Source organism: Heteronotia binoei, chromosome 14 (assembly GCF_032191835.1).
Source record: "Heteronotia binoei isolate CCM8104 ecotype False Entrance Well chromosome 14, APGP_CSIRO_Hbin_v1, whole genome shotgun sequence".
NCBI lineage: Eukaryota > Metazoa > Chordata > Lepidosauria > Squamata > Gekkonidae > Heteronotia > Heteronotia binoei.
In genome coordinates, this window is record NC_083236.1 from 55,635,117 (window position 1) to 55,658,602 (window position 23,486).

A 23,486-nucleotide genomic window follows, 5' to 3' on the forward strand; every position below is an offset into this window, starting at 1 on the left:
AAGATGCCCCACTAAACTAGCTGTGAGGAATCCGAGCTTCCGCCCTGCATTTTTCACATTTCTTTATCTCCCCCATCCTCCTTGCTCCCCTGTGTTTCTCAGCGGTGCTTTTCTTTTTCACCGCAGGCCCTGGTGTGGTAGGACAGATGACTTTCGTGGGCTGTGTGGATTTTTGCTCTTTTTCGTCGAGATGGGACTCGAAAAAGAGGTTGGTAAGAGATGACTAGACTTCTCAGGCAAGTGTAAAAATAACCCCGGCCGCAAACTGTAGAGGCGTCCCTCTCTAGAGCTGCTCTTTCAGAGGGAAGGTAGACCTAAAGGGCCGGAGCTTCTCATGAAACGTTGCAAACTTTCCTCTTTGTAGAATTTTGCAGGGGATGGAGAGGAGGTTGGGCGGCGGTATATGGAGTTGAACTCCCCAATTCTAGGCAGGATCTTCTGAGTTTTCAGGCTTCATAAACCCCGCAAGAAGGAGTGGTTTGGTATCTCCTAGGCACCTCTGGGTTGAATGACCCTGTTCATGTTCTTTTTCTTTGAAAATTGGAGCCTCACTGGAGACAGATGTGAGGAGCCCTTGGTTATCTCTGCCTTAAGGAGAGAAGAACAAGTTGCAAAATACCACTTTTTTTTTTTTTTGCCTTCTCTTCTAGAGCAGTAGCTTCTTTTGCATCCACACAAACACACACGTACTAGGGATGCCAACTCTGGGTTGGGAAATACCTGGAGAGTTTGGGAGTGGAGCCTAGGGAAGGTGGGGTTTGGGGAGGGAAGGGACCTTATTGGTACATAAAGGCAGGGGTGGAATTCTAGCAGGAGCTCCTTTGCATATTAGGCCACACCTCCCTGATGTAGCCAATCCTCCAAGAGCTTACAAGGCTCTTTTTTGTAAGCTCGTGGAGGATTGACTACATCAGAGGTGTGTGGCCTAATATGCTAAGGAGCTCCTGCTAGAATCCCACCCCTGCATACTGGGCTTTTTTGTAGAAAAAGCCCAGCGGGAGATCCTGTGCATATTAGGCCACACCCCCTGACATCACCATTGTTTCACACGGGGCTTTTTTTGTAGACAAAGCCCAGCAGGAACTCATTTCCATATTAGGCCACACACCCTGACACAAAGCCAGCTGGAACTGTGTTCCTGTACATTCCTGCTCAGAAAAAACCTCTGGGTATATAATACCACAAATAGCACCTGGAGGCAGATGCACCTTTGCCCACTGACAGATTGAGTCCTGGCCATGAAAGCTAAGAACTCAATACATTTGTTGATCTTCAAGGTCCCCCAAAACTGTTTCTTACCCTTTGGGCTTCTGTTCATTGCTGCCTTCTCCTTTCACTCCTGCTCTTTTCCTTTCTTCTTCACAGTTATTTTGTACTTATTTTAAGCATCGATGCCCCCATGTTTCTGTCAAAAATGGCACCCCAGGTGGTGTACTATGCTATAAAAAGTTAAAAACCAAGAGAAGTACCATTTCATTTAAAAACAAAACATTGGGTTGCTGAGAACAGTTAATCAAGGCCACCTCTCTGCCTGTCAGATTTCTCTGTGTGTTTCTAACACCAATACATCTGTTCTGTTTATTTGATAAAAAGGAAAACTGTTCTCAGAGCAGTTTACGACATTCAGATTGCTCCAAGCCTTTGTGCCACTTGTTATTTCATTGTTTCTGCAAGGAACTGTGGGGTGGCGGGGTGCCTGTGGTTCTCCTCTCCTCTCCTCTCCTCCATTTTGTCCCCTCATAGGGTTGCCAGATCCAGCTCAGGAAATATCTGGAGACTTTGGGGGTGGAGCCAGGAGACTTTCTCATTCCGTAAAAATAAATAAATAAAAATGCAGCAGTGCAGTTTCCCTGAATACAGTCTTCATTTCCTCCTCCTCTTTTTTGTATTCAAAATGGTTCCACAGCAGCTGCATTACCACTAGAATGAAAGTGAACGCTCTCTCTCTCTCTCTCTCTCTCTCTCACACACACACACACACACACACAAAGCAGCAAAATAAACAGTTTGCACGCTTTTGTGATCTCCCTGGGGCGGTATAGATAGCTTTACTCGCTGGAGTTGCTGAATATACCAATCTGCTGTATTTCAGCCAACTTACAGAGAGAGAGATCTAGAGGGTGGAGTTTTCCTCTATCCTATACTCATGTTCTGGTTAACTCTGTGCTATCCCTTTTACTACACAAACAGCTTCTAAAAGGAATGCAAAACTAACAGAGGGACTGGGTTCCCTTGTTCCTCTCTCACTCACTCACTCTCTCTCTCTCTCTCACACACACACACACATGGCTCTTCCTGCTTACCCCACCTGTAGCTTCAGTCTCACTGAGATTTAAAGGCACACACGCACCTTCCAAAACAGAAGCAGTTGCAAGCTTGTGAACCTGCCTGAGATCGAAAGGCACATCATGGCTGTTGGGGTAGGGCAGCAGGGAGAGCTTGAAAAAACTGGGGATCCCCCACCTGGATCTGGGGACTGGCAAGTCTATCCCCCCAGCCAGCCTTTTGAAGTCAGCCAGGCCGAGAGAAGTGTGTCCGGCTCAAGGCTGTCCAACTAAGCGGGGATTGAAAGCGGACAACCCTACTCAGACTTGAAGTTCGTTTAAGGCAAGACGCTAGCTGGCATGAGCTGAGCCAAACTGTATTATCTACATTCTGATTGTACCGTTTCATTTCAGTATCGCACCATCTCCATCCCGAAACTGAGGAGCTATTTTGTCTGCGCCAGCGTTGTGCTGCTGTGTATGTTTCTGGTGCAGATCTTCATCATGCCAAGGTAAGGATGTTTTTCTTTCAAGATCTGTTCTCTGCACACACACACACAAGCACAAACACACAGTCCAATCGACGTATGTGTGTAAAGTGCCAGCGAGTTACAGCCAATGTATGGTGACCTCAGCGGGGGGTTTACGAGGCAAGTGAGAAGGTGAGCAGCAGAGGTGGTTTGCCACTGTCGTCCTCTGCAGAGCCTTCCTTGGTGGTCTTCCCTGCAAGTACTAACCCAGCAAGGGACTTTCGAGGCAAGTGAGGAGCAGAGGTGGTTTGCCACTGCCTTCCTCTGCAGAGCCTTCCTTGGTGGTCTCCTACCCAAGTCACCCTCGCATCCTTCCATATGTTCCATCAATTTGCAACTGACTCTTGGTGATCCCCTGCAAGGGCCCTTCAAGGGAAATGAGAAGCATGGGTGACTTGCCATTGCCTTCCTCTGCAGAGTCTTCCTTGGTGGTCTCCCATCCAAGTAGCAACCTTGCTTAGCTTCTGAGATGTGACGAGATCAAGCTATCCCGTGCCTCCTTCCCTCCCTCAATCCATTACCAAGGTGGGATGGACTCTTCCTCGTTGGAGGTCTTCAAATAGAGTCTTGGACACCCATCTGTCAGAGATGCACTGAGTAAAGGGGTGGATGCCCTGTAAAGTCTGTTCCAATTTGCGGACTCTTTATAAGCAGTCTCCCTGACTTCCTAGTTTCCTGTGTGCATGGAGTCTTCCCATTCCTGGTGCTCACCGTGTGTTTCTGGAAGGTGGGTGGAACTTTTGCCCAACAAGGCTGTTGGTTGGCCAATGACGATTTGATTGTCTGTGCAGTTTTTTTTTTTTAAATGTTGCTTCAGCAGCAGTTGCTGCCATAACGCAATGATCTTCGCTGTGTGGCTGAAGGTGAGCTGCAGCAGCCATTGCGTCTCTGGTTCTGCCTATCGCAGCAGCCGTTTTGCGGCGAGGCCCAACCATGCTGTGTCAGAAATCCAAAAGTGCCCGCAAGTTCAGAAAGGTTAGGAACCCCTGGCATTAACTATGTGCAACGTTATGATTTTCAGTATATGTAATTACATATAATTGCAGTGTATATGTAATTGCTGCTGACATCAGGCCAAACACATCTGCGGCCTCCCAATTTTTGTGCATGTCGTTCACTTCCAGATTAGAACATTCCATTTACAGTCTTATATTAATTGTTCATTGACTTGCAAGTGTAACGGTGGCTTTGTTGTATGCTGTAACTTGTACTACTTGAGCACTGAAGATGGCCTAGGACCTGCCTACCTTAGGGACCGTCTCTCCCCACATGTTCCCCAGAGGGTGCTGAGATCAGGGTCTCAGAACCTCCTTACAATCCCTGGGCCAAAGGAGGCCCGTCTGAAAACAACTAGGGACAGGGCCTTTTCGATTGCAGCCCCCTGTTGGTGGAACCAACTCCCGGAGGAGATGAGGGCCCTGCGGAATCTCAGACAGTTCCGCAGGGCCTGTAAGACAACCCTCTTCCGGTTGGCATACAACTGACCGATATCTGAATATCCAAATTCGTGAACATCAGCATATCTGAGCATTGGAATACTTGAAGAACCGACTTTTAGAGAAGATGTAGCAAGGTATATTGCTAAATGTGTTTTTATGTATTTTACTGTATAAATTATTAATGTATTTTAAACTGATTTATCGTTAGAGTTTTATGTTGTAAGCCGCCCTGAGCCCACTTCGGTGGGGTAGGGCGGGATATAAATCGAATGAAATAAAATAAAATAAGATGGTCTCTGTGGGCAAAAACACATCAGGCCATATATGGCTCTTGTTTTGTGGATTTGTCATGTTGGTGATTTTATGAGGCGTGATTTGGGCCCCTACAAGGTTTTTTTTAATGTTTTCATAGTAAACGTGTACTTTTGTCTATAACCAGGGCTTTTTTTGTAGCAGGAACTCCTTTCTGTAGAAGGCTACACACACACATACACACTGATGTAGCCAATCCTCTAAGACAGTAGGCCCTGTAAGAAGAATGCTGTAAGCTCTTGGAGGATTGGCTACATTGCGGGGGGGGGCGGTGTCCTAATATGCAAAGAAGTTCCTGCTACAAAAAAGCCCTGTCTATAACTACTGATGTTTTTAACTTTGGGCCCTTTACTAGTACTCTGAACTTTCTTTGTAGGTTTTTGCTCGGTTGGCTTAGTTTCTTTCCCCCTCTCTTTGTAGCTGTTAACTATTCACTCCCTAAAGACCTTTTCTTTGGGAACCTGCTAGCCTAAGGCTGTGATTATTTGTGAGATAAGCAGAAGTCACTTTTCCACGGATATTTGAGTAGACTAGACAAGACACAGGTGTAGGTGAACAACAGTGGTCCTTTAACAGAAAATATGTTGGCCTGATTTGGACTTCAGGTTGTCCCTTGGTTGTCCCTGCTCCTAAATGCTGAGAAGGAACAGTACGGACACTTGCAGCCGGATGGTCACGATCAAGGGAATTTGCCACAAAAACTCTTTGGTAATTAGCTGTCATCTGCAAGATCGTGAGTTCCGCCTTCGCTGCTAGTGAGCTAATGCAGCGCTTTGAGTAGAGACTTTTAGAGAACATAGCACTTCAGTTTTTGAAAAAGCGATGCTGAATTAACTTTAGAATATCAAATACCAAACTGGCACGAAACCTGCCATGAAAGGGATTATCTGTTCTCTCCCGGGAATCTGACTACTGGATCATGAATAACATCCCCCCCCCCCACCCAACACTGTGTCATCTCTGGTTTCTGCCTCCCCCTCCCCTTTCTCTGTTTCAGAACTGCAAAATCAGGGATTTCGTTTGGAATCGTAGCCATCATAATGGGACTTATTTTGTGCATTTGTTTTGCCGATAAATGTTGGGTGAGTAAATCGCAACGGAAAGAGTCAATGTAGAAATATTTATTTGGTTTCTTGGGTTTTTTTTTTTTAAATCTGCACAATTACACACAAAATTTCTGGCTTATATTTGTTAATCTGCATTTAAGATCAGTATATGTATATTGAAATGGAGTGGTATAAGTATGCTATCAATAGAACTGCTTTCAAGATGTCCACATACTTTTATCGTCTTGCTGTGCCCTAATGCATTCCCACCCCCCTCCATTTTATTATAACGTGGCAAAGGAGTCAGCTATTCCTACTGCTTTTGAACACCACCTACACAATCTCAAGTAAAAATCAGCACCGTTCCATGGAGGGCTGCCATTCAAAAGAAAAGCAAGACTGAACTCCCTCTGGGCTCACAGAACTAGTTTCATGGTTCTTTGCATCCTTGCTAACTGAGAGGGCTCATTCTGACACATTGTGTGTGGGGAGGAGGAGTCTTTTTGTAGAAAAATAGGTGGTGGGACTCATTAGCATAACTCATTAGCATATGCCCCAGCCAAAAGCGACCCGATGCAAGAGTATGTGAAATGCTAGAAACTCATACACCTGTTAATCTACAAACTCCCACCTCCTGCATGTACTTCAGTTGTATTACTCCAGAAATGTGGCTATAGGGAGACCATTAGCTAATAGAGAAACAAGTCACAGTCTGTAAAAAAGGCAACCATAAGTAATATGGGTGCAGGAATATACAGCATACCCTGCAGTTGTGGACAAGTTTACATCAGGACCACACAACATAGCATCCAGACAAGAATAAAAGAACATGAAAGACACTGTAGACTTGGCCAACCTGAAAAATCAGCATAGAACGCAGCCTAACTCAAACAGGACACAGTATCTTATTCCAAGACACTGTAATGCTGGACAACACATCCAATTACCATGTTAGATTACACAGAGCAGCCATTGAAACCCATAAACAAACACAATTTCAACAGGAAAGAAGAAAGTTTAAAAATGATTAGGGCATGGATCCCAGTCCTGAAAAATACAAAATGCTCTGTAGTTTACAACAGCACTACTGATAGGATTAGAATTTCAATAGCCAATCCATATACAAAAGAACTCCCTCAGGTAAGCTCCTCCATTAGCATGTCACAGCCCAGGAAGCTCCCACAAGATAATGACTCAGCCCTACTCCACCTGCCTGAGTAGATATAAATTACTTGCCTACCAACTTTTCAATTTGACCCGGAGAGAACTCCAGTTTTCTGGGTTACATCTCTGAGGATGCCAGTCACAGCTGCTGGCGAAATGTCCGGTCTCACAATGCCAAGACCACGGCTACACAGCCTGGAAAATCTACAACAACCAATTTGGGTGTCAAAGGAATAGCTTCTGGGAGCGTTGAGAACCAGTTTGATGGATTAGTTAAACCAGGGGTCCCCGACGTGTTTTCTGCCAAGACCTTTCCTGGAGGCTGTTAGATGGTTTTAGAGAGTGGACAGGGATCAGATGGGGTTTGGCCCAGCAAGACTTTTGATTGATCAGTGGAGATATGATTGACTGCAGATTTTTAAAAAACGTGGGACTAAAGGTAAACTGCAAGCAGTCGTTTTGTGGCAGCCATTTTGGTGACTGTGCCTACCATGCTGTGTCAGAACTCCGAAGCTATCCATGGATCTGAAATGGTTGATGGGGTCCCCTGGGTTAAAGGGTGAGATTAGGATTTGGGAGACCCCCAAGTTTGAATCCCCAGTCACAGGGTGACCTTGAGCAAAGCTGTGTGTGTCTCTGTGTTCTTGAACCTCACATCATGGCATGGTTGTGGGGGATGAAAGAGAGTAGGGTTGCCAACCTCCAGGTGTTGCCTGGAGATTTCCTACTTTTACAACTGATCTCCAGCTGGCAAAAGTCAGCTCTCCTCAGGGCCAGATTAACAATTAGCGCCGGGACCTAGCAACAGTGATTCATGCAACTGTCACCTCGAGACTGGATTACTGTAATGCCCTCTACATGGGGCTGCCTCTGTGCCGAATCCGGAAGCTGCAGCTGGTGCAGAACGCGGCGTCTAGGCTGTTATTGGGGCTCCCAAAATGGGAGCACATACAGCCAGGGCTACACGGACTGCACTGGCTGCCAGTTATATACCGGATTCGTTACAAAGTGCTGGTTATTACCTTTAAAGCCCTATATGGCCGAGGACCTGCCTACCTGAGGGACCGTCTTTCCCCATATGAACCCTAGAGAGCACTGAGGTCAGCAGGGAAGGACCTGTTGACTATTCCTGGGCCGAAGGAAGCAAAACTGCAGAGTACCCGCACTCAGGCCTTCTCTGTTGTGGCCCCACACCTGTGGAACCAGCTCCTGGAGGAAGTGCGGGCCCTGCGGGACTTTGACCGATTCCGCAGGGCCTGCAAGACCTTCCTCTTTAGTGAAGCCTTCACCGACTAAAAACTGAGAGACTGCTTAAATGATTTTGTTATCTGTCAGAATAGCACCTAGATGTTAATTTTATTGTTTTACTGTTTTTAGAATTTTAATTAATTGTTACCTACTGCTAAAGTATTGTATTATCTGTTATATTGACTGATGTGGTTAGCCGCCCTGAGCCTGCCTCGGTGGGGAGGGCGGGATATAAATAAAAGGTATTATTATTACTATTATTATTATTATTAGGCCAAGTAGGCACTGGCCTATAGGCCCCACACCTTTAGGGGCCCCAGGCCGGCTCTCACCCATTTCCCCCCTGCTTGCGGCCCTCCCAGCAATTGAGCTGCTCTTTGCTCGACTTGCTTGGTGCAGCTGCTGCTGGTGTCGTCACCGAGTTTGCCTCTCTCTGCCTCTCCCCTGCAGCTTTGTCAAAGGGGCTTTTGAAAAGGTGCCAGCAGGCTGCAGCGGGGGCCTCTAAGATAATTTGCGAGGGGCCCCCCAAGATTTTGACTGCCTAGGGGTCTCCACAGGGTTTAATCCGGCCCTGGCTCCCCTGGAGAAAATGGCAGCTTTGAAGGGTGGACTCTATGGCATTTACCACACTGAGGCCCCTCCCCTCTCCTGGATCCGCCCCCACAGTCTTAAGGTATTTTCCAACACAGACGTGGTAACCCTAGGAGGAGGTGAAGGCGGAAGTGGTGGACTACAGATGTATTCAGTAGATAAATAATGGTACGAGAGCTGTCGGAAGCCAGCAAGGATGCGCTTCACGCTGAGGCACGTCTCTTTCGTTTGCAGAGAAGCTGCTCGGAACGGTGGCCGCCCATGCAATATCTGTGCACGTTTTCGAAGAAAGTCAAGACGATGCCGACCGTGAGACTCCCGCTGGCTGCCATTGCAATCGGCTCTTTGTTAATCATAGCCGTTTTCAACGTGGTAATCTTGCTTTTGCCGGTCTGTAATGAGTAGCGGTGAGCCCCGTGGTGCAGAGTGGTAAAGCTGCAGTACTGCAGTCGGAACCCTCTGCTCATGACCTGAGTTCGATCCCAGTGGAAGCTGGGTTCAGGTAGCCAGCTCAGGGTTGATTTAGCCTTCCATCCTTTCGAGGTCTGTAAAATGAGTACCCAGCTTGCTGGGGGGGAAAGGGTAGACAGCTAGGGAAGGCAGTGGCAAATCACCCCGTAAAAAAGTCCACCGTGAAAACATTGTGAAAGTGTTGGAAACGACTGGTGTTTGCACAGGGGACCACTACTAATTGGTAGCGAGCGCATGCTTTGAACCCTCTCTGCCTACCTGACTGGGGATGGCAGCGAGCCCTGCTGGAGGCAAACCTTCACATGATTAGAATGTGGAACTCACTGCCACAAGAGGTGTTGTCAGGCTTAGGCAGGAGGTAAAATTCCTGGAAATGTTGAACCCGTGAGGGTAGAGTTGCCAACCTCCAGCTGGAATTACAGTAGATCTCCAGACTACAAAGATCAGCTCCCCTGGAGAAAATGGCTGCTTTGGAGGGTGGATTGTATGCACAGCCGGCCCTGCCACGAGGCAAACTAGGCAATCACCTAGGGCGCTGGCCTTCTGGGGGCACCAAATTGGGTGACCCCCCCCCCACATGACTCGGTGATATTATCATTGCGGGAAGGGGAGTTAGAAGAAGAAGAAGATATTGGATTTATATCCCGCCCTCCACTCCGAAGAGTCTCACAGAGGCTCACAATCTCCTTTACCTTCCTCCCCCACAACAGACACCCTGTGAGGTGGGTGGGGCTGGAGAGGGCTCTCACAGCAGCTGCCCTTTCAAGGACAACCTCTGCCAGAGCTATGGCTGACCCAAGGCCATTCCAGCAGCTGCAAGTGGAGGAGTGGGGAATCAAACCCAGTTCTCCCAGATAAGAGTCCGCACACTTAACCACTACACCAAACTGGCTCTCCAGTTAGTCTTGCCTAGGGTGCCAGACAGTCTAGGACCAGCCCTGATTCTATGGCATTGTGCCCCGCAGAGGTCCTTCACCTCCTCAAACCCCACCCTCCCCAGGCTGCGTCATGCTCTTGGGTTAATGGTGGTGGTGGTGGCGAAAGTGCGGTCATGTGGCAGCTGACTTACGGTGGCCCTGTAGGCCATTCAGAGGTGGTTTGCCATTGCCTGCTGATGCGTCATGACCCTGGTATTCCTTGAGGGTCTCCCATCCAAATATTAGCCAAGACCAGTCCTGCTTAACTTCTGAGATCTGGGCTAGCCTCAGAGCCGGATTAACAATTAGGACAAGTAGGCACTGGCCTATGGGCCCCCATGCCTTTAGGGGCCCCAGACTGGCCCCCCCCCCACTTTCCCCCCTGCTTGCAGCCCTCCCAGCAGCCAGCAACTGAGCTGCTCTTTGCCCGACTTGCCTGGTGTGGCTGCTGCTGGCGTCGTCGCCAAGTTTGCCTCTCTCTGCCTCTCCCCTGCAGTTTAGTAAAAGGGGTTTTAAGAAGGTGCCTGCAGGCTGCAGCGGGGGCCGCGGGCAGTGGGGCAGGTGCGCAGACTCTGAGATAGTTTGCGAGGGGCACCCCAAGATTTCAGCTGCCTCTGGGGCAGCGTTTGATCCGGCACTGGCTAGCCTGAACCATCCACGTTAAGTGTTGGGTTAGTAACTTTCTCAAATGCAGTCTTTTGCTGTCTCTGTTAAGAGGTTTCGCAGCAGCGTGAATTGGCCGATTAACAAGACTATTTCAAAACAGTTCTTGAACTGTGTGTTACTCATCACTCTGAAGGAGGAAAGACATTTCATGCGTGTCTCAGTCCCCCCCCCCCCCACCCGAGATTTTAATTTCCCCCGTTTCAGTCCTCTGGAAAGGGGAAAAGAAAATCCCCCCTCCGGCCAAATGTTATCTCTCCAATGTCTCTTTTCCTTCTTCCCTTTTCCTGCTTTTACATGTCTAGGCCATTGCTCTTTGTCATTATTTGATTTTCTGGGTTCAGTAACCTGCTTTTAATGCTTTCATTAGGCAACGACCCAGCCCACTGGAAACTATAATGCGTCATCTAATGAATCAGCCACCCCGGTAAGTAAAAAGTCAGAATTTTGTGTCATAGATAATAGCTTTGTTCAGTAGTATACATTTGCAGATTTCCTGGAATTCCCTGTTGCTTACTGAAAATATTATGTTGTGTCTTGATCATTTGGCATACAAACGCCACCCTTGTTGCCATCTCGTTTCTCTGTAGTAGTAGGCATGCCATGGTCCACTAGGATCGGCAAACTGGTCAGCTGATTGTCTGTTGTCTGACCATGTGGCATAGTCCTACCTAAATTCTTCACACACAAAAAAGAAAAGAAAAGTGAGGTAGAACAAGGAGCTAGTCCTCTGGCCAGAGGTGGAATTCTAGCAGGAGCTCCTTTGCATATTAGGCCACACACCCCTGATGTAGCCAGTCCTCTAAGAGCTTACAAGGCTCTTTTTTGTAAGCTCTTGGAGGATTGGCTACACCAGGGGGTGTGCCCTAATATACAAAGGAGCTCCTGCTAGAATCCCACCCCTGCCTCTGGCTAAATCCTGGTTTCCTGCCTTAAATTGAAATAACTGTTAACAGCGGTACCAAACTCCAGTGAGAAAACTTACGGCTCTGATTCACAGCCTGGTGTAATGAAATATAGCTACGATGGCTTAGGAGTATAGTGACCATAACACACAGGGTTTCCAGGCCCTGCTTGGCAACCAATAGGAGGGTTGGGGGGCACATCACTATGTGATTTCTGGGTGTAAACTGAAAGTGACAGAGGCAGCTCTAGGAATCCCCATAGACCATAGCGTTTTTGCAGTTCCTAGAGCTACTCACTGTCACTTCTGAGTTGTACCCAGAAGAGATATCAGGTTGCACTGTCCCTGATAAGGGGATTTGATTTCACTCTTAGGACCTAAACTGGAAGGTACATATTTGCAGTATTATTATTTGCTGTATATGTTATTGCTGCTGACACAAGGCCTGATATATTTGTGGCCTTCCAATACTTGTGTCATTCGTTTACATATTGGAACATTCCATTTTGGGTCTGATATCAATTGTTCATTGATTTATAAGCGTAACTGGGAATTTGTTGTATTTGACTTCTGAAGAAGGCCTATGCAGGCCGAAATGTGTCGTCACATATGTATCTTTCATGTGCATTTCTCGCTTTGATGATTTTATAAGGCTTCATTTGGGCCCCTACAAGTTTTTTGTATATATATTTTTTGTAATAAACATGTGCTTTTGTTTATAACTACTGATGTTTTCAGGGGTGGAATTCTAGCAGGAGCTCCTTTGCATATTAGACCACACACCCCTGATGTAGCCAATCTTCCTAGAGCTTACAGTAGGCCCTGTGAGAAGAGCCCTGTAAGGAATTCTAGCAGGACCTCCTTTCATATTAGGCCACACACCCCTGATGTAGCCAGTCCTCCAAGAGCTTACAGTAGGCCCTGTGAGAAGAGCCCTGTAAGGAATTCTAGCAGGATCTCCTTTGCCTATTAGGCCACACACCCCTGATGTAGCCAATCCTCCTGGAGCTTACAGTAGGCCCTGTACGAAGAGCCCTGTAAGGAATTCTAGCAGGACCTCCTTGCATATTAGGCCACACACCCCTGATGTAGCCAGTCCTCCAAGAGCTTACAGTAGGCCCTGTGAGAAGAGCCCTGTAAGGAATTCTAGCAGGATCTCCTTTGCCTATTAGGCCACACACCCCTGATGTAGCCAATCCTCCTGGAGCTTACAGTAGGCCCTGTACGAAGAGCCCTGTAAGGAATTCTAGCAGGACCTCCTTGCATATTAGGCCACACACCCCTGATGTAGCCAGTCCTCCAAGAGCTTACAGTAGGCCCTGTGAGAAGAGCCCTGTAAGGAATTCTAGCAGGATCTCCTTTGCCTATTAGGCCACACACCCCTGATGTAGCCAATCCTCCTGGAGCTTACAGTAGGCCCTGTACGAAGAGCCCTGTAAGGAATTCTAGCAGGACCTCCTTGCATATTAGGCCACACACCCCTGATGTAGCCAGTCCTCCAAGAGCTTACAGTAGGCCCTGTGAGAAGAGCCCTGTAAGGAATTCTAGCAGGATCTCCTTTGCCTATTAGGCCACACACCCCTGATGTAGCCAATCCTCCTGGAGCTTACAGTAGGCCCTGTACGAAGAGCCCTGTAAGGAATTCTAGCAGGACCTCCTTTCATATTAGGCCACACACCCCTGATGTAGCCAATCCTCCAAGAGCTTACAAGACTCTTTTTTGTAAGCTCTTGGAGGATTGGCTGCATCAGGGGTGCGTGATCTAATATGCAAAGAAGTTCCTTCTACAAAAGAAGCCCTGCCTACCTGGAGGTGCCATTGCAGAAATATTGGAACCCTGACTGGAAACCTGACTGATGCTTCTGTCTCTCTTTCCCCCTCTCCCTTCTCTCCAGGCAAACCATCTGGCTGGGAAAAGTGTTGTCACAATCTACTCGGTGAGTAAAATTCCCTATAAAGTGCATTTCGGCCATTTCAGATCCCCAAGTCTTGTTTTTTCAGACTCGAAAGATGTCGTGTCTGCCCTCAGATATCTGTGGGTGTGTGTTATGTGCTGTCAAGTCACTTCTGACATGACAGCCTTATGAATTAATGACCTCCAGAGGTTCCTCAGGTCTTGCAGACTGGGGGCCTTGCTTCCTTGATGGAGCCAGTTTGGTGTGGTGGTTAAGTGCACGGACTCTTATCTGGGAGAACCGGGTTTGATTCCCCACTCCTCCACTTGCACCTGCTGGAATGGCCTTGGGTCAGCCAAAGCTCTCACAGAGCTGTCCTTGAAAGGGCAGCTTCTGTCAGAACTTTCTCAGCCCCACCTACCTCACAGGGTGTCTGTTGTGGGGGAGGAAGGTAAAGGAGATTGTGAGCTGCTCTGAGATTCAGAGTGGAGGGTGGGATATAAATCCAATATCATCATCTTCTTCAATCCATCTCATGTTGGGTCTTCCATCTTTTCCTGCTGCTTCAACTTTTCCTTGCACTGTTGTCTTTTCCAGTGACTCTTGTCTTCTCATATTGTGACCAAAGTAGAACAGCTTCTGCATTTCCCAGCTTTACCTGTTTCTGTGGTCTCCTGCTATGTCTGGGGGAAGGGGAGAGTTTGGAGAAATCCACACGTTCCTTGAGATGTATGTGAGTTTCTCCAACAGGCCATGCAAGCTGGTTTCAGATTGGGAAAACAGTGCAGAAGAAGAAGAAGATGGCATTGGATTTATATCCTGCCCTCCACTCCGAATCTCAGAGTCTCAAAGCGGCTCACAATCTCCTTTATCCTCCTCCCCCACAACAGACACCCTGTGAGGTAGGCGGGGCTGGGAGAGCTCTCCCGGAAGCTGCCCTTTCAAGGACAACTCTGCGAGAGCTATGGCTGACCCAAGACCATTCCAGCAGCTGTAAGTGGAGGAGTGGGGAATCAAATCTGGTTCTCCCAGATAAGAGTCCACACACTTAACCACTGCTCACCGGGAGGAAGCCTGAATCCCCTTCTCCGCATGTACCACAGTTCTGACCCGAACTGGGTGCCATACACTTGGGAACTGAGGAGAGCGCACAACTCATGTGCAAATGCACTCTATCACATGACAAAGAGTAGGGATCTAACCTGTGTCCTGTGGAATGCATTGTAAGCTCCTCAGGGCAGAGACCTGTCTTTTCTGCATATCTTCAAAGCACTGGCGTACATTGATGGTTTCCTTGCTTGAATTTTTCTTTTCTAGTATTATACCTATTGCTGCCTCCTGGGGTTTATTGCTTGCTCCGTCTTCCTCCGGATGAGCTTTGAACTCAAGCTTATCCTTTTGTCGGGAGCCGTCGTTGGATACTTCATCATTTTTAATACCTGGCAGCCGCTGAACGCTAAGAACACCACCCAAGGGTCTGTACCTCCCTTCCCTTTTCATAACACTCTCCCTGTAAGCTCATTGCAGTCACTTTGATATTATTTTCATTTGATGCAGTGTCAAAAATGTGTCATTGGAAGACAGTATCCTACAGTGTGATAGGATAAGCAGTGTCGAAAAGTGACCCATGCCATTTGAGAGTGGGTAAAATCCTTTTGAAGTACTGTAACATTTTGAAAGTATTCTAACTGTGCGCCCTTCTAAGCTTGTTGACTTCAGTGGACTTCAACAGCGGCAGAATTCTGTTGAGGATCGCGCTGTAGGATACTGTCTTCCAACGGCAATTTTTTTTTATAAAGGATGTTGTCTGGATTATGGCTGTGACAATGTTATGAGCAGGGCTTTTTTGATAGAAAGAGCCCAGCAGGAACTCATTTGCATATTAAGCCGCACACCCCGATGTCGCCATTTTTTCCACAAAGGCTTTTTGTGGGAAAAGCCCACCAGGAATTCATTTGCATATTAAGCCACACCCCCTGATGGCGCCATATTTTCACAAAGGCTTTTTAAAAGAAAAAGCCCAGCAGGAATTCATTTGCATATTAGGCCACACCCCCTGATGCCAAGCCAGCTGGAATTGCGTTCCTGCTCAAAAAAAGCTGTGGTTAAGAGCAGGCCTTGTTTTGGGCAGGAGCTCACAGGAGCGGAGCTTCGGAACCTTTAAATTTTATCATGCCCCTCCCTCAAATACTTGCCTCTGGGCTCCATTGTTCCAACCTCCTGTGAGAATTTTGCTGAACTCTTAAGATTGGACAAACTTTCTAATATTTTTCCTCACAAAAAATGGGGAAATAACCAAAGTCTACACAGCAGACAGATGGAAATCTTCCTCATGCCACTGTGGCCACAAAGGAGAAAGTAATTTGGAAAGTGTGATGGGAGTAAGGTTTTATTATGGCAGTTATATTTCTAGGTAGATGCTGAGATGATATAATTTAGTAAACCTGGTTATGTCAGGGGTGTGTGCCAATAAGTTTTGCTAATGAGCTCTGGCACCTCCTTTTCTACAAAATGACCCCTGTAGCTGTGCTGTTACAAGCACCTATTGGCTTGCACCTGTGACATCCTGACGATGTGATACAAGTCCTCCACCCCCCCCCACACACACTTGCAGCCTTTTTGAGATCCTGAAGTACTCAACTGTTTCTCTCATACCTTTATTTCTCCATTCTCCTTTCTCCCTTTCCTAATACGACATATGTTTCCGCTCTCTTGTGCTTGAACTGCTAGGTTTGAGTCCAGTTGCACCTTAGAGAGTAATGAGGTTCTTACGGTAGCTTCCAAGAGTCAAAGCTGCCTTTGTTAGATAGTGCTGACAGAGCAGGGGGCAGGGCTGGCCCTCCACTAGGCAAACTAGGCGGTTGCCTAGGGCGCCGAGAGGCGGGGGGCAGCAAATTGGGCTCTCGCCCCCCCCCCCGGTGCTCCAGGCAAGTGCTTAACTTGCCTCCCTCCCCCCTCCCCGCCACTGCCCCGTGGCTGCTGCCGCTAGCACCCTCCGGGCCGCCACCACCCGCCCCCCCGGCATGGCATCCTGCTCACTGCCCCCCCCCAGGCGTTCTGCTCACTCCCTTATGTGGAGTGGGGGGGAGGGGGGCACGGAGCCGTGGGGGGGAGCCGTGGGGGCGCTTTGGGGAGGGCACCAGGCAGCAAGTATGCCTAGAGTGCCCCAAGGCGCTGGGCTGGCCCTGGCAGGGGGGAACCATGTTCAAATCCCAGCTTGTATGGCCTTGGGCTTAGCCACACATTCTCAACCTAGCCAGCCTCATACGATTATTGTGAAGTGAAAATAAATGGAGAACCAGGCCTCGGATTCAGCAGGAGCTCACAGGAGCACAGCTCCTGAATCTTTCTGAGAGTTCCACCTCCTCCTTCCCACCTTGTCCATTGAATAGTGGGTGCAGCTGCATAACAATCTGCCCTGGATGAGCTCCGCCACCTATTTTACTACAAAACGACTTCTGGGGAGAACCATGTGTGCAGTTGTAAGGTCCTTAGAAAGAAGCCCAGGATAAAAATGCAATAATCGCTGTCCCAGATCTGCACAACAAAGTAGCACAAATCTCTGTGTTATGCTTTTGTTTTTAGGTTTATTATGAAAGACCCAAGAATAATGACCAATTTGTATCTGGCTTTGTTCTACGTAACCCTAGTTCTTCTATCGAAACAGGTACAGACTCCAGGACTATTTTCTTGAATTTGTTCTTAGCCTTATGATTTACTGAATGGTTCTTTTTCTTTTGATCTGTTCTGGGTAAATTGTGGAAAAATGGAAAAGCGGTTCTTAAAAACAGCTTTCTGCGGGGCTGGATTCATGTATGCTGCTGAAAGCGCTTTTCAGCCTTTAACTCACTCTTGGCATGCACCTGCAGAATGCGCTAAATCAGGTTTCTGAGACATGGAATACAGAAATGTTGCCTGCATTCGTTTTCTGCATCTATTGGTGCATGGGAAGGCTGATATACAGTGGTGAGAAGGAAGAGACCAGGAAGCTCTGTATCATGCCTGGACATAGATGAAAACACGCCTCCCCCGCCCCCCCCCCCCCCGGGCAGCTTGCAGCTGACCTTAGTTGGAGGGGATGTCCGTTGTGTCTGTATGGAAGAACCAATCTCATCCCTGTAGTGACTGAAGCATCTGGTTGTTGAATGTAAACCTTTTTTTCTGCCGTCAAGTCTTAGCCTACTTATGTGAACCTGTAGGGCAGGGGTGGCCAAACTGTGGCTCGGGAGCCACATGTGGCTCTTTCACATATATTGTGTGACTCTTGAAGCCCCCACTGCCCCATTGGCTGGCCTGGAGAAGGCAGTTTGGTGTATTGTTTAAGTGTGCAGACTCTTATCTGGGAGAACCGGGTTTGATTCCCCACTCCTCCACTTGCAGCTGCTGGAAAGGCCTTGGGTCAGCCAGAGCTCTCACAAGAGTTGTCCTTCAAAGGGCAGCTTCTGGGAGAGAGCTCTCAGCCCTGCGTACCTCACAGGGTGTCTTTTGTGGGAGAGGAAGGTAAAGGAGATTGTGTGCGGCTCCGAGACTCTGAGTGGAGGGCAGGATATAAATCCAGTATCTTCTTTTTCTTCTTTAAATCACTTCTCCAAGCCAAGCCAGCTGGCAGCTTGGAGAATGTAGTTAAAGTTGCTTTATTTCTAATTCTACCTCTTCTTCCCCATCTATTTGCCTTCCTTTCTATTACAATTTTGAAGTATTTTTCATTAATTTTTTGTTATTTTTTCACAGTTTTTTGTTGTTGTTGTTACCTGTTGAAAGCCAGCAGAGAGCCAAAGTCTGGGAGAGGCCAGCTGCAGAATGTGGGCTTTGGTCTCCCTGTGGTTTTTTACCCCCAAATGCTTGCCCACCGGTGCTAGATGCCCTGTGTTTTGCCCACCACCAAGTTGCATGTACGCGCACTCAGCGTCCACATGGCAGGGAGTTGTCAGACAGCATTTCGTGCCTCCTGCCCTACCTCTGGAGTTGTGGAGAAATCTCCTGGAACCATCTGTAGGGCATAGGACAGCGGTCCCCAACCCCTGGGCCGTGGACCGGTACGTGGCCTGTTAGCAACTGGGCCATGAGTTGTATAATTATTTCATTATATATTACAATCTAGCAATAATAATAATAATAATAATAATAATAATAATAATAAGACATTGCATTTATATCCTGCCCTCCACTCCGAATTGCAGAGTGGCTCACAATCTCCTTTATCTTCCACCCCCGCAACAGACACCCCTCGAGGTGAGTGGATCTGAGAGGGCTCTCACAGCAGCTGCCATTTCAAGGACAACTCTGCTAACCCAAAGCCATTCCAACAGCTGCAAGTGGAGGAGTGCGAAATCAAACCCAGTTCTATCAGATAAGAGTCTACACACTTAACCACCGCACCAAAATAAAGCGCACAATTGTATAATCCCAAACCCCCCCCCCCAAATTGTCTTCCGCAAAACCGGTCCCTGGTGCCAAAAAGGTTGGGGACCGCTGGCGTAGGAGGCTGTGATTGGGTCTTGAGGAGGGGCAGGGCTGGAACCGGTGTGTGTGTGTTGATTGGGTGCATACTTGGTCAGTACCCTGTGCTGCTTGGGTTCTTGTGGTCGTAGCTGCTGCTGTGGTGGTGGTGGGAATGAATTAGGAGTTACTATGGCCACCAGTGGGCTATGATGGGATTTTTGCTGGCACAGTTTTGCACCCGTTCCTGGGGGGGGGGCATCCCCACACTTTGGGAGACGTCCAAGTGGCACCACACCCCCTGGAATGCCCACATCTACACCAGCAGAGTGGTTTACACTGTCACTCAGCCAGTGTGCGGCTGCATTGGTGGAACTGCGTGGCACAGGGGCACGTGTCCTGCACTGGCGTTAACGTCCCTTACACAACTCCGAGGTATGCCAGTGTTGGGATCAGTGTTTGCCAATTGCGGCCTCCCCTTAGGATTGTGCTGTGAATTTGTCATATTAACACGCTTTGCTTCAGTTGTGGGGTTTTTGGGAGGGGAAAAAAAAGGCGATTTTAAGCTGCTCTGACTCCAAATGAAGGGTGGGGTAAAAAACCCAGACCGATTTCCCACTAAACTTACGCCGCTCTCACTCTCCTCTTCTCCGCGGGGCTGCTGCTGGATTTTGCACAAGCTGCCCCGGACCAGCGAGTTGCTCCACCTCTGTTCAAGTTCCCTCCGCAGCAGGCAGGAGCCTCTGAAAGCCGGTTTCTGCCTGCCACAGAGGGAACTTGAAAAGGGGCGGGGCAACTCACCGGCTCGGGGCAGCTTGTGCGAAATCCAGCAGCAGCACCGCAGGGGAAAGGGGCCGAGACTGAAACAAGGTGAGTGGGAAATTGGACCCAATCTCTTTTTGTCATCATCTTCTTTTTAGACTTCTCATTGGTTCAGTTTGGTGTGGTGGTTAAGTGTGCGGACTCTTATCTGGGAGAACTGGGTTTGATTCCCCATTCCTCCACTTGCACCTGCTGGAATGGCCTTGGGTTAGCCATAGCTCTCACAGAGCTGTCCTTGAAAGGGCTGCTTCTGTCAGAGCTCTCTCAGCCCCACCTACCTCACAGGGTGTCTGTTGTGGGGGAAGAAGATAAAGGAGATTGTAAGCCACTCTGAGTCTCTGATTCAGAGAGAAGGGTGGGGTATAAATCTGTAGTCGTCATCTTCTTCTACAACCCAAACCCTGTTTCATTGTTTATTGAATGTCCCATCCTGCTAATTGTTCCGACCCATTCTGTGCAATCCGCCTGGAGTCCCAGCGGGAAAGGCAGACTATCAATAACATAAATAAAATAAATTAGTTTTCAGAACCCTGACAAATGCACATTTAAAAAAAAAAACCAGCCCACCCTTTTGTTGAGCATGTGCGAGTTTCAAAAGGTCCTTGCAACAACACATGGGAACAGAATCTTCCTTTTTCTTCCTGGGATATGTAGGAAGGAAAAGGCGTGTGCGGCTTTTGTTTTTACATTGCTCTGATTTTCTGGATAGACTTAATAGACTGGAGAGCTTCAGAGGCCTGTGCACACGTTGTGGGGTTCCGTTAGCGGATCAGTGGCAGATGGAGCCGTTCGTGGGGATGCGAGCAGCCCTTTCGCTGCATGCAGCCATCAAAGGAAAGCGCCATGCGTGGCTCAAATCTGCGGGAATATTAACATTAACAACAGCGGTGTTGAACGACTGCCAAGGCAATCTGGGGGAAAACTGGCAGTGTGATTTGGGATAAATAATTAAGTGCAGTTTGAAATAGAAATGTGGCTCAGAGGAGCAGATTAGACCGTAATAGTGCAGCCTGAGCAGAGAGAGAGTTGATTGACTGCCATTTGTTTTAGGTGTGTGTGTTTTAAGAGCGAATTTGGCGCAGTGATTAAAGAGCAGCAGACTCTAATCTGGGAGAACCAGGTTCGATTCCCCACTCCTCCACATGCAGCTGCTGGTGTGACCTTGGGTCAACCACAGTTCTCTCCGAGCTGTTCTCTCAAGACTGGTTCTCTCAGAGCTCTCTCAGTCCCACCTACCTCACAGGGTGTCTGTTGTGGGGAGAGGAAGGGAAAGAGGTTGTAAGCGGCTCTGTCTGAGTGAGTATAAATCCAAAGCTCCTCCTCTTTGCATGACGTCATGTACCTAGCGAAACCATGAGACTATTTGCAAAGGTGCTTTGAAGGATAAGATGGCCTGCCCAGTCACCCATTTTGTAAAATCAAAGGAACAGGGATGGCTTTAGAATGCAGTCCTAAGACAAGTTGCATCCTTCTTACACCCACTGAAGACAACGGGCTTAAAAAGGGCTAACTCTCTCTGAGATTGCACTTTTAATATAGTTCATGAACAGGGGCTGTTGTTGTTGTTCGGTCGCACAGTCGAGTCCGACTCTTTGCGACCCCATGGACAAAGTCACGCCAGGCCCTCCTGTCTTCCACTATCCTCCGAAGTCTGCTCAGATTCGGGTTTGTTACATCAGTAATGCTGTCCAGCCGTCTCATCTTTTGCCGTCTCCTTCTTCTTTTGCTTCCTGTCTTTCCTAGCATCAGGATCTTCTCCAGGGAGTGCTCCCTTCTCATTTGGTGGCCAAAGTATTTGCGCTTCAGGGGAGAAAACCCCAAAACCCATAGTGGGGATCTCTTCAAAGTACAGAAGAGATTATACCAGTAACAACAAATTAAATTGTGTTTTAATACGTCAGTTACTGTTTGTCCAGAGAATGGCTACAAAAATGAACTTAAGACAATAAAAATTGCATTGACCCAGCATTCTGTTATCTGCTGGGGGGGGACAACGGCTCAGTGCTTGAGCACCTGCTTAAGTCCCATGTTCCATCTCCAGTTAAAAGCAGGGCTCTTTTTGTAGCAGGAGCTCCTTTGCATATTAGGCCACACACCCCTGATGTAGCCAATCCTCCAAGAGCTTACAAGGCTCTTATTACAGGGCCTGCTGTAAGCTCTTGGAGGATTGGCTACATCGGGATGTGTCGCCTAATATGCAAAGGAGTTTCTGCTACAAGAAAAAGCCCTGGTTAAAAGGATTAGGTAGTAGGTGATGTGAAAAACCACTATCTCTGGAAAACTCCCCTTGAAGCAGACTCTTTTCATAGGAGCTGGGTAGCTCTGTGGGTGGAGCATCTGCTTGGCATGTAGAAGGTCCCGAGTTCAATCTCTGGCATCTCCAGTTAAAAAAAAAAAAAAGGTTCAGGTTGTATGTGATGTAAAAGACATCTGCCTGAGACCCTGGAGAGCTGCTGCTGAGAAGACAATTCTGGCCTTGAGGGACCAAGGGTGTGATTCGGCATAAGGCAATTTCATGTCCAGATCACGTGAAGTGATGGTATCTGCTCTGGTAAGACCTCACCTGGAGTATTGTGTTTAGTTTTGGGCACTACATTTTAAGAAGGATATAGACAAGCTGGAATGGGTCCTCAGGAGGGCGACGAAGATGGTGATGGGTCTGGTGACCAAGTCCTATGAAGAAAGGTTGAAGGAGCTGGGCATGTTTAGCCTGGAGAGGACACGGCTGAGAGGTGATATGATCACCATCTTCAAGTACTTGAAGGGCTGTCATATAGAGGATGGAGTGGAATTGTTTTCTGTGGCCCCGGAGGGTAGGACCAGAACCAATGGGTTGAAATTAAATCAAAAGAGTTTCCAGCTCAACATTAGGAAGAACTTCCTGACAGTTAGAGCGGTTCCTCAGTGGAACAGGCTTCCTCGGGAGGTGGTGGGCTCTCCTTCCTTGGAGGTTTTTAAACAGAGGCTAGATGGCCGTCTGACAGCAATGAGGATCCTGTGAATTTAGGGGGAGGTGTTTGTGAGTTTCTTGCATTGTGCAGGGGGTTGGACTAGATGACCCTGGAGGTCCCTTCCAACTCTATGATTCTATGTGTACAAGAGGTGAAGTATTACAGTTATAATTCTTGTAGGGTTACCAGCAGTGTTCCCTCTAAGCAGAATTAGCTTGAGCTAGCTCAGTTTTTTAACCTCCAGCTCACACATTTTTGTCTCAGCTCAGGAAAAATGGCCCCAGAGCGAACTAATGTATGCAGTAGCTCACAACTTTAATGGCAGTAGCTCACAAAGTAGAATTTTTGCTCACAAGACTCCACAGCTTAGAAGGGAGTATTGGTTACCAGATGCCTCCCCTTTTTAAGAGGGCATGTCCTCTTTTTTTGATGTCCCATCCTCTTTTGAGCTCTTTCCCAAAAACTGATGAAAATGTTCTCTTTTGAGGTTGGAAGGTTAGGAAAATCCCTAGTCAGTAGCAGTGATCACAGCTGAAATAGTAAAAAGGTAAAGGTAGTCCCCTGTGCAAGCACCAAGTCATTACCATCCCGTGGGGTGACGTCATATCAGGACGTTTTCATGGCAGACTTTTTATGAGTTGGTTTTCCATTGCCTTCCCCAGTCCTCTACACTTTAACCCCAGCAAGCTGGGGACTCATTTTACTGACCTTGAAAGGACGGAATGTTGACTCAACCTAGAGCCGGCTACCTGAACCCAGCTTCCGCCGGGATCAAACTCAGGTTGTGAGCAGAGCTTGGACCGCAGTACTGCAGCTTTTACCACTCTGCG

The 23,486-nt window shown here is 47.9% G+C and overlaps 1 protein-coding gene across 1 annotated transcript in view; it reads left to right on the plus strand.

Annotated features, from left to right (window-relative positions):
- Window positions 1-23,486, plus strand: part of ADCY7 (adenylate cyclase 7) — a 98,772-nt gene that overhangs the window by 63,586 nt on the left and 11,700 nt on the right. Inside the window, exons 14-21 of the mRNA XM_060253846.1 lie at window positions 127-208; window positions 2,679-2,776; window positions 5,543-5,627; window positions 8,829-8,984; window positions 11,016-11,072; window positions 13,445-13,486; window positions 14,762-14,919; window positions 17,030-17,111. Of these exons, the coding sequence (XP_060109829.1) occupies window positions 127-208; window positions 2,679-2,776; window positions 5,543-5,627; window positions 8,829-8,984; window positions 11,016-11,072; window positions 13,445-13,486; window positions 14,762-14,919; window positions 17,030-17,111 (760 nt within the window). The remainder of the gene's footprint in view (window positions 1-126; window positions 209-2,678; window positions 2,777-5,542; window positions 5,628-8,828; window positions 8,985-11,015; window positions 11,073-13,444; window positions 13,487-14,761; window positions 14,920-17,029; window positions 17,112-23,486) is intronic.